This window comes from Callorhinchus milii, unplaced genomic scaffold, assembly GCF_018977255.1.
Source record: "Callorhinchus milii isolate IMCB2004 unplaced genomic scaffold, IMCB_Cmil_1.0 Scaffold6, whole genome shotgun sequence".
Taxonomy (NCBI): domain Eukaryota; kingdom Metazoa; phylum Chordata; class Chondrichthyes; order Chimaeriformes; family Callorhinchidae; genus Callorhinchus; species Callorhinchus milii.
Window position 1 is genome coordinate 10,460,443 of NW_024704747.1, and position 11,444 is coordinate 10,471,886.

Below are 11,444 nucleotides of genomic sequence, written 5' to 3' on the forward strand. Positions count from 1 at the left end.
CTCTTTTCCAAACGATCTTATTACAGATTTTGAAGGACCAATCACAACAACAACAATAAAATTACATTTGTATAGGGAGGTCGATGTTGTGCTGGACAGACAGCGTTTTGGACCCGAGCTGGGGGTCAAGTTCGGGTGGAGGACAGGGGATAGGAGGACGATCGAAAGCACGGTCGAAGAAGAGGATGTTGAGATGGGTCTTGAAGGAGGTAAAGGAGGGGGGCAAGGCAGAGGGACTGTGGGATGGAGTTCCAGAGGGTGGGGGCAGAATGGCAGTCTGCTAATGGTGGGGCGGGCGAAGCGGGGAACGTGAAGCAAGCCGGAGCCCATTCAGCACAGGGAGCGGGCAGGATGTTAAGGGGTTTGCAGAGTGGGGGGAGCAAGGCCATGGAGGGCTTTGAAGGTGAGGACCACAATCTTTAACTGTATCCTCTGCGTGATGGGAAGCCAGCGGAGTCAGGCGAGTGTGGAGGTGATAGGGTCACAGAGCCTGGTGTGGGAGAGGACACGGGCTGCAGAGTTCTGGATGATTGGCTGCCGCGTTCGCCCACAAATTTACAGTCAATTCACTTTACAGTGTGTTCTGTGAAGCGCTTTGGGACGTCCTTCCGACGTGAAAAGCGCTATATCAAATGCAAGGATTATTATTATTATTATTATTATTATTATTATTATTATTATCTACAGCCTATGGAGGGAGGAGTTGGGGAGGCCGACAAGCAGGGAGTTTGTAATCAAGCTTCGATGTTATGAATGCGTGTCTGAGGGTTTCGCCGGCCTGTGGTGTGAGACAGTGGCGGAGCGGGACAATGTTGGGGGAAGGCAGAGCGGGTCATGGCACGGATGTGGGTTAGAAAGGATAGTTAAGGGTCAAACAAGATGCCAAGGTTCCAGACTGGCTTAGCAAGGTGGAGTGTACATCCATGGATGGTGAAGCTGTCACAGTGTCTGAGGTGTGGAGGCGCTGATGGGAGCTAATCATGGGATCCTTGGTCTTGTTGTCATTCAAATGTAGAAAGTTAGCTGTCATCCAGGACTTGATGTCTGACAGACATTCTGTCAGGACAGCAGTGGTCCTGGAGTCAAGAGATTTAACTTAATCACAGCATGACATCCATATTCTTTCAGTCTGATCAACAAAGTATAGTTCACATAATCCACTTACACATAAACGTGTTAGTTATGTCAGCATTTCAACTCTATCCATCAGCAAGATCACTGACACAATGATGACTAAATAACCATTAACAGTGAAATCAGGCGTTAAATTCACAAATTAGTGGACCTGGTGGAAATCACAAGAACCTTCAGTGTAGCCAGAGGTTCACAGCTGAACTAGTAATGCAACCAGATGTATCATCTGGCCATTATCCTCACTCCCAGTAGCTGAAGGACTGGTAATCACAGGGGATAAGGAATTACAGAAACTGCTGCGTTAATGCATTTTGCACCCTTATTAGTTATACATGTAAAATATGTAGAAGGGTGCAAAATGCATAATATTGTACATGTATACCTGTGTAAATTTATGAGTACATATGACAAAAAGTTAATGGTTGCTGAGTGTTATCTGTCACCCTGACACAGTGTGTATATGAAAAGTTGAAAAATGAACAAAATGGGGAAAAAACAAAAAGTTACAACCACACTGACTTCAATTACAGACAAAAGGCTTGTGCTCCCAAGCAGTTGTCTTCAGAGTCACTTTCTGCTTTTATATATCAGTAGTCAGGGTTCCAAATAAGAAAATAATCAGCTTTAGAGCATCTGAACCCAGAAACCCAACCGATCCTAAACTTAAATCATCCAAATATCACTAAGTTTTTTGATCATTATTCTGATAAGTGATAATAATAATAATCCTTGTATTTGATATTGTGCTTTATCACATCTTCAAGACATCTCAAAGCACTTCACAAAATATACTGTAAAGTGAATTGGCTGTATATTTTGTGGGAGAAACACAGCAGCTAGTTGCATACAGCAGTGTTCCACAAACAGTCATGGATTGAAGTAACCAATTTTTTTTGAAGGAATTATTACGGAAAAGCGATACGCCAATCAACTAACAACCGGGTTCCTCCTCACTGCTAGGTAAACAGAGGCATGTGGAGTAAGGAAACTTGCCCAACATTTTGCCCTGCCGGGAATCGAACCCAGGTCTCTCGCTTGCGAGGCGAGTGCTCTAACCACTGAGCTACAGCACTTTACATAACCTTCTCAATCAGCTAAAATTGTTTCTCATAACCAAACTGCAAATGAAATGAAACTGGAACAAAATGTCCCGTATGATATTGCACATAATCATCAGATGGATCACTAGATGGACCCACTGGTCTCTAGTTGTTTATTTTATCTAAAATCACATGCACACGTTGAGTCTATAAACATATACACTGTGACTAGACAATTGATTCATTATGACTATGGGTCTCTACCTCACACGCAAGTTGGTTGGTCTTATGTCACTATTCTTAATTCATTTTCTACTTACAGATTCACATAACAACAACAATAACTTGCATTTGTACAGCGCACATCACATGGGGCAGTGTCTAGGAGTGCTTAACAACAACAACAAGATTCCATTTATAAAGCGCCTTTCACGTCAGGAGGACATCCCAAGGCGCTGCACAGTTGGGTCATGACCCGAGCAGGGGGGAAATGGTCAGGGGGAGGGGAGGGAGCGAGGAGGGGGGAAATGGTAAGGGTGAGGGGAGGGATGGGAGGGAGCGAGAAGGGGGAAGAGAGTCGAGAGGGGAGCTGAAGGCTCGGTCAAAGAGAAAGGTTTTGAGACCGGCCTTGAAGGAGGAAAGGGAGGAAGCAAGGCGAAGGCACTGGGGATAGAGTTCCAGAGCCTCGGGGCTGAGAGGCTGAAGGCCCGACCACCAATGGTAGGGCGATTGGGGCGGGGGATGTGGAGCAGACCGGAGCCAGAGGAACAGAGGGTACGGGCAGGTAGGTAGGGGGATAGTAGGTTGGAGAGGTAGGAGGGAGCAAGGCCGTGAATGGCCTTGTAGGTGAGGATGAGGATCTTGAAATCAAGAGTGGCAGAGCCTGACACCGAGCCAGGGGGAGGGTGGAGGTGACCATAAGCACGGACAAAGGAAATGTTACCTGGGAGGAAATGTCTGCGGGAGCAAATGGATGATATTACCGCTAATGACAATTTTCATAATTTCTTATGTATTATAAACCTTCCTCACTATAATACACATAGGTTTATGGTGCTGGATAAAATCAAGAACTAAAGCTAAAATAGTAATCATGCTGTTTACATGCTGTTTACAAAGTCACAAATTACCTAATCAGCTAAAACTGCCTTTCCAGTTAGGACGGTTTTCCTTTCAGAGTTGAATTCTAAAATCTCATTGGTGATCTAGACAGATTGGTCAGTAATCAATGCATTGAACTCCTATGGATACATCAACCAACACAGCAGCCAAGTTAGGAGGAATGAACCACCCATGGGAGGGAATAAACAGGCAGAAGCCATATCTTCACCTGCCTCCTAATTGTGAAAGCCCATGGTATATATAGGAGGTTCAAAATAAGACCAATTTAGATGTATAGGAGACAAATTGGATGAACGATATATTTATATAGCACCTTTTACATTGGGAGAATATCTGAAAGTAAGTGACTCAACCGACTGGATTTAGCCGTGAAAGGAAAAGGCAGTTAAAAGCATAGTCAAAGAGGTCATTTTAAAATGGGTTTAGAAGCCACTGGTAGGAGGGCAACTTGGAAAGACTCTGGGATGGAGGTTCACCACGAATAGTAAGATAAAGCAGTGGAAGGAACTGAAAGCAGACTGGTGTTTTGTGAGCAAAATGAACAGCCAATGTGGTAGGGTTCAAGCGACATAGTTTCTATGGAAAATTTAAATTGACAGATTGATAGCAACAGATGCAAATTCAACGACGATTCCAAATCGTTTGACTTTTAAGGTTCGTCTCAACATAGACATTTCAAAGTCTCCAAATCTAAACAGAACCCTTGTTTAGTACAATATAGGATTTATAAAATAGTGAATAGCTATTCAGTTTATAGAACTTGACAACACGGCAACGAGTTATTTATAAATCGGCAGCTTTTTAAAATCTCACTCAATACTTTTCTTCTTCTGATGTTTACTGCAAAAGGTAAACATAAGAGGTTTTATTATAATATAGTGGTTGGAACCAATCAAATCCGGTTGAACCACTGTTATCTAAAGCAGATTTAAATTGGACTTTTCAACCTCTTAACAAGGTGAAAATTCATCATCTCAGCAAACCTCATTCGTGCGTGAGAGCACATTTTTTCTGACAAAAATAACTCTTTACTCGACTTCACTGTATCACTCAGGGCCACTGAAATAAAACACTGATCTGCTATTTGAATAGTCCTTCTTAGTCAGTTTCCACTTAAACCGAATCATTCCTGAGCAGTTTACCAATGAGTTGGCTGATCTTTATTCCTGCCCAGTCAGCAAAGGAATATCCGAAGTACAAGTTTTGCAACTCAGTGCAGTTTCTCCAGACTGCCCCCGGCCTCTGCATCCCTTCTGCGCTTCAAGACATTTGTTAATCATAAAACCGCTCCCCAGATTATCGGACTTTTGACTCCACAAATGAACCGAGAAATCTTCAATTTCTGACCAATAGCTTGGATCATCGTCCACCGCCTTTCACTCCTTGCAGCGCTATGGCGGCTGAGCTGCTGATCAAGGTATACATTTTTTAAATGTTGCGTTTTCGATCAGCAATATATATATACTCACATGTAAATATCGTCAATGTAAATATCGATCATTCATTATGTCGAGGGAGATATTTCGTTTTGGGGCATCAAATTTAAATCTAGTTAAGTGTGAGTGTGGGATAAAGCATCTTGTGAGCCAACTGGGGATAAGATTGAGGCAGTCAATGCGTTTTTACTTTATCTAAAGGGTTGTGGAAGGGTACAGTGTGACATTAGAGGGAACTTTAAACATCAAAAATATCATTACAGATTGACGCCTGCGATTTTATCAAATCATGTGTATGCTATATTTGCACTCTGTACCAGGATAATAATCCAACTCTACCATTAGTTAATGTGAGAGTCACCAAACCTATCCCTCGGCAAAGTGTGTGGGAAGGTAAGGCAAGGTTGTCTCCTGTCACCTACCTTCTTCGTCAATGGTGTATTAGGTGGCATTGAGAGGGATGGACTTTTTGCATATGTGCCAGGCATTTTCGGGTAGAATTGTGGCCTTCCGGTGGCAGAGGATACTGTCCCGATGGAAAACTCACTGGGCGAGGTTCTTGTGTCCTACATTCACCACCTCGACCACTGGGCCACTTAGTGGGACTTGAAGGTGGGTGCCCCAAGTGTGTTATTGTAACTCTGTAGGCCTTGAGAAGGGACCTTCAGGTTATTGATTGAAAGATACAAGAGGATTCCATCCCAATTACTGATCTATATGGGTATCTGAGGGCAGTGGTGGACTCTAAACTTTGCTTACACTCTTCTTCAGCACCACACCGAGAAGGGGTGAAGGACAATTTGTTCATTCTCTTTTCTCTTTAATGATAGCAAAGCCATAATTCGATTCATTAGGGCAGCAATTCTGGAGTTCCAAATGAGAGTGAACCGCGCGGCTGATTAGGATAGAGAGAGAGAGGGATTGAGAGAGGGGGTGAGTGAGGGAGGGAGAATGAGGGAGAATGATTAAGTGAGAGAGTGTGTGTGTGAGCGATGAGAAACGGGGATTGAGAGAAGAGACTGCGTGAGAGAGGGGGAGCAAGAAAGTGATTAACAGAGAGAGGGAGAGGAAGACTGATTGAGAGAGCAGAGAGTGAGAAGTGGGGGAGAGAGGGGGGGGTGTGTGTGAGGGAGAGGGGAATCTGAGGGAGGGGTGAAGGGGAGAAGAACCATTCAGTGAGAAAGAGGAGAAAGTGTGTGTCAGAGAGAGGTGAGAAGGGGAGTAAGAGATTGTGAGAGGGGGGATAGAGTGATTGAGAGAGGAAGAGGGGGAGAGAGAGATTGAGAGTGTGAGAGAGAATGGGGAGAGAAAGGGGAGTGAGAGAGAGTAATTGCGAGAGGGGGAGAGTGTCGTGAGAGAGCCAGAGGAGAGCGGGAAGAGAGAGAGTGTGATTAGGAAAGAGAGGGTGTGAGAGAGAGAAGTGAGGGCAGCGTTTCGTGGTTCACTGTCACGACAGACGATCCCTCGGCACTTCTCTACGTCCTTCATCTCTCCAACCCCTCTCCACCCCACCTCTGTGACCTCCCAACCGGACTGTTCCCTCTGCCCGCAAATACGGGCTCTGTACTTCATGTCCCCCTCCCCCCCATCCCATCTGCACCACCATCGCTGTTTTGCTCCTGCTCTATAGAGCTCTATTCCCTCCGACTCCCTCCCCTCCTCCTTCAAGGCTCGTCAAGACCTAACTCTTTGACTAAGCTTTGGGTCATCTTTTCCCCTCCCATCGCACCTCCTTTGGCTCCCACCCCCAGCTCAGGCCCGGCCAGCAGTGTTGAGTGTTTTGAGATGTCCTTTCAACATGAAAAAGATGCTGTGGAAAAGTTGTGCAAACTTTGTTTGACTTCCTTTTTTAAAAAATGGACAAAGTGAGTTGCAGTGGCCTGCAGTCAATTCACTTTACAGTATATTCTGCGAACCTTTTTTGAGACATCTTGAAGACACGATAAGGCGCTATATCAAATGCAAAGATTATTATTATTATTAATACTTCTGGTTTCCTTATGAAGTAATCCCATTAGGAAAAACTCGACCTATTAGATGCCAAATGTATAATTTTGAATTTAACTTCTCACCTCACTTGACATGACTTCAAAAACAGATAAATTAATGCGGATGCTTGGAACATATCGTGAAATAATAAACAAAAACAAGTGCAGTACTGGCACAAATTGCAGTTGACACAGATAATCAAACCACATGATTTGGGATGGGGGTGAAAGAAGACATAAGAGATATCTGTAAAATAACTGAGATCACTAGCAGCATTCTTGTGCTTTTTGCTCGGCTCAGCTCCCTTTGTCTTCTACGATTCAGCGTAGTTAAATAGTTCTCTACTTTTTCTGGTGTTAATTTTAATAGGTAAAAAAAATCAAGTTTTTATTTAATAAGTGTTTACCTCAGCATAATGCACACTTGTTAGGTTGCAATGTAATGCACTTCACAGATCATGAAACCATTGTCTAATGTATAAAGGGATTGCTGGCCTCTGCGGCCTTCCCGGTACCTCCCTCCACAAGCTGCAGGTCATCCAGAACTCTGCAGCTCATGTACTGTCCTGCACCAGGCTTCGCGACCACATCACTCCCACCCTCGCTCGCCTCCACTGGCTTCCCATCCCCCAGAGGATCGAATTCAAGATCCTCATCCTCACCTACAAGGCCATTCACGGCCTTGCTCCCTCCTACCTCTCCGACCTACTATCCCCCTACCTACCTGCCCGTACCCTCTGTTCCTCTGGCTCCAGTCTGCTCCACATCCCCCGCCCCAACTGCCCTACCATCGGTGGCCGGGCCTTCAGCCTCTCAGCCCCGAGGCTCTGGAACTCCATCCCCCAGTGCCTTCGCCGCCTCCTCCCTTTCCTCCTTCAAGGCCGGACTCAAGACCTTTTTCTTTGACCGTGCCTTCAGCTCCCCTCTCGACTCTCTACCCCCTCCTCGCTCCCTCCCTTCCCTCACCCTGACCATTTCCGCCCTGCTCGGGTCCTGACCCAATTGTCCAGCGCCTTGGGATGTCCTCCCGACGTGAAAGGTGCTCTATAAATGAAGTCTTGTTGTTGTTGTTTATTCTGAGCACCAAATCTCATAAATCATGCAATTTTTAAAAGGATTATTCTGCTTCAGCTACTTCAGGATCATAATCGTCCATCTTGAAGTGCATCTGTGGTTCAGATATGGATTAGATTCATAATCTGATGAAGCAAAGAATGGAGCATCATCTTTGAATTAGAGTTTGAATCCATAGTTGAAGTGGAGTGGCTTATTTACTGTAACTGGATTTGAACTTTGTTTTATCAGGTCAGCTGATTATTGATTCTAAAATGTTATGGCTAACCAGATTCACCATAGAAGGGCTTTACAGTGTTTTGTAATTTGATATACATTAACTGATAAACGTAGAAGGAATTTCAGCCCATAAAAAGTAAAGTTAATTGCAGTTACTTTCTTTTGAGACTACCCAATGTTTTTGTTGAAATCTCTTTTAAACTTAGCAAGAACTTTTGGTCAAGGTGATTGAACTTGCAGTATTTTACCAGATTTTGTGCATTTATGATAATTACTGTATGATGTGCATGCATAATGTGCACGAACATGTAATACAGTTTGTAGAATCCATTGTAGTTCACGCAGATGCAAAGCAAAGTCGACACATTCTTATTGTAGCAATGAGTCTTTCCTAGTATTGGAAGAGTGAACTGGTAAAAATGTTCAATTTCCTTGATCAGGCATTCTCTTAAAATTGTGGAAATTACAATAATAAGGAGGCCATTCAACTCATCTATGGAGTCCTGTAGATCAGTAGTTAGAGCACTCGCCTTGCAAGAGAGACACTTGGGTTCAATTCCAGGCAGGGCAAAACCGTGGGCAAGTTTCCTTACTCCACATGCCTAATAATAATCCCTCCAAAAAAAAAACAATAATAAATTGGTCATTTTCCATCCACAACTGTTTGTGGGACACTGCTGTGCGCAATTGGCTGCCGCATTTCGCCCACAAATATACAGTCAATTCACTTTACTGCATATTCTATGAAGTGCTTTGAGACGTCTAGAAGACGTGAAAAGCGTTATATCAAATGCAAGGATTATTATTATTATTATCTAGTCTTGGCTGGAGCTATATACTTTAACCCAAATGCATATTCTTGTATTTTCTCTGAGTAAGATTTCTAATTTGTGCAAAATTATGGTCAGATAGCAGAGTGAGAGTTTCATTTCTCAATCTATGTTTATTTCAAACCATGTTCCAGGGTAGCAAGACAATGTGCTTACCATTACCACTGAATCCCTTTTGTAGTTCATTTATAATAATCCACTGCCCCCCTCCCCATGGCAAAATCCACAAAATCTGTGTTCTGGGAAACTAGGAGCTATTTTGATGTGAGACGATAGCTGATCCAACTCTGTTTAAAATCTAGATAGTTAAAAAATTTTAAGTTATTTTAAAAGTGTTCAATAATATTTTGTATGTTATTTCAGCTGTAGTTTATAAGTCTATTGAATTCATAATGGTAGTCATACTAATGCAGGTTAATCTTTGACTTCAAATGCAATATGATTCACCATATTATATAAATGTAACAATATAACAATGACACCTATTATATATATTTATATATATATATATAATCAGATTCCATGGTTGTAGGTCAATAAAGAGGTGAGGAGTAAAGAGATCTCTAGGATACTAGAGATTGTTTTGTCATGCCAAAAAAAAATGAGATCTACAGCTGAGATGTTCAATATCTAGATATCTGGAACAGTTGATTTAGGAAATGAATGAAAGATGGGAATTGGAAAGAGAATTTAAATCTGTGTAACTTTCCAGGCAGTATTTTAATAAGTATGGAGCTTAAAGAGTATTTTAAGTGTGATTTTCAACAAAACTCTCAGTGGTTGCTTTCAGGATACTGCATCATATCTAAAGATTTATAATGCTATTGTGATGGAGTTCTTCCACTGTTAAGAAGCTAACCTCAAATGTGTCACATATGATAGTTAATTGGCTTGGTTCGTCACTATTCCAAACTACATTGAATGAGTCATTGTAAAAAGTTCCACAGCACACAAGGGTGGTTTAACATTATGGAAAACTGATTCTACAAGTTGGTAAACCCACAGATTTGGTAATACAATCTTAGAAAGGAATGTAATGGTGAGCCCTTCTGACTCCAATTCCTTCAGGAGATTAAGGATGAAGTTTGTAAAATTTATATGAATTGAAGGACATTTGGGTAAATAAATATTTACCTGAATTTCCCTCTTAATCTCTTGTTACATAAGCTTGACTCTTGAAAATGGTATGTGATTTCCAAGTAAGTTTCACTTTATCTAATATTAATAGTATTGTCATTAAACTGTAGTATGTGTTGCAAATTGACGCCTAACATTTGGGTTCCAATGCTCTCCTTGCACTACCTCTGGGTGAGGTGGTTCCTGAAGTTTAATTCCACATGAAGCAGATTTTGCTTACTTTGTTTTGCTTCACAAAGAATTATAACGCTTACACAAGCAATTGTAAGACAGATTTCACTGGAGGCACCTCATTTCCCAAATGAAGCATAATGAAGATTATATAACTGATCAAATAAAAGATTCTAATAACTAACTGGTATGTGACAGTGGATTCAATGGCCAGCACTGGGAGACGGGGATAATCTTTATAATCCAAATTGTAATTTGGAGTATATCTATGAATATGGATAATTGTGATACAAAGTCATGTAGTTCTGCTGACCTTATATACCAGTCAGGCTCCATTGCCATGGTTTTGATATAAAAATGTGATTGTTTCTGGAATGATGATTCTACAATGATTCACAGAATTGTAAACAATATACTGCATATAATGTATCTAATGTGAAATCCTGAACTAATAATATGCATATTTATTTCTAGGTGCGAGAAGAACCCTACTACAGAAAATCAACCATGGATGTTTTTATCAGGATTTTAATAATTCTATGCACAACAATATCAGTTGTCCTTTCCTCAATATCTGTGTGTGATGGTCACTGGCTGCTTGTAGATGGCAAGGTAATTGGACTATGGTATTTCTGCACTTTGAAGGAGAACCACAAGTCTGAATATACCACTGATTTCTGTGCTGCTGAGGTTGATGGTTTATACATTGGATTCATTTTTATAAGAATTATGGTCACTTTTGCTGTAGTGCTGGCCATGTTTGGTCTGGAGATGCTCGTTGTCTCTCAGGTTTACCAAGATGTCTACTCCACCCGCAGATGGGCATTCGGTTCATTTCTGGTTGTATTGGCCTTCTTCATGACATCAGCTGGTGTGCTCAGTTTCGTTATTCACCTGAGGAATTTCCTCACATTCACAGGCTTCAGTTTAACTTTCTGGTGCGAATTTATTGCAACTTTTCTTTTTTTCCTTAATGGAATGAGTGGTCTCCACATTCATAGCATGACATTCTCAGTCAACACAAAGTTCACTCAGTTTGCTTAATGGTTACTCATGCTGTAACTTTTTGGTGCAACTGGCAAAGTATTCTGTGCACATCAAATTCAGGTCTGCCAAGGTTCACTGTTTCATTTAAATATCCCATAGCACACTGACAGTTTTGAAAAGTTTGTACCCTATTTTCTGATGTAATGTGCCCCTTCAGGTTCTTTTTTCGATGTCATTTTTTTAATGGGCTTTGAATAAATTAATAATTTTGTTGCAGACAACATCCAATAAAGCTTATGTCCAATG

At 41.8% G+C, this 11,444-nt stretch overlaps 1 protein-coding gene across 1 annotated transcript; it reads left to right on the plus strand.

The window, feature by feature from the left end:
- The first annotated feature begins 4,670 nt into the window (after positions 1-4,670).
- On the plus strand, positions 4,671-11,444 carry tmem37 (transmembrane protein 37). Its single transcript, NM_001292359.1, is given in 2 exon segments — positions 4,671-4,713; positions 10,626-11,444. Coding segments are annotated over 2 exon segments (594 nt in total). The 5' UTR covers positions 4,671-4,689; the 3' UTR covers positions 11,196-11,444.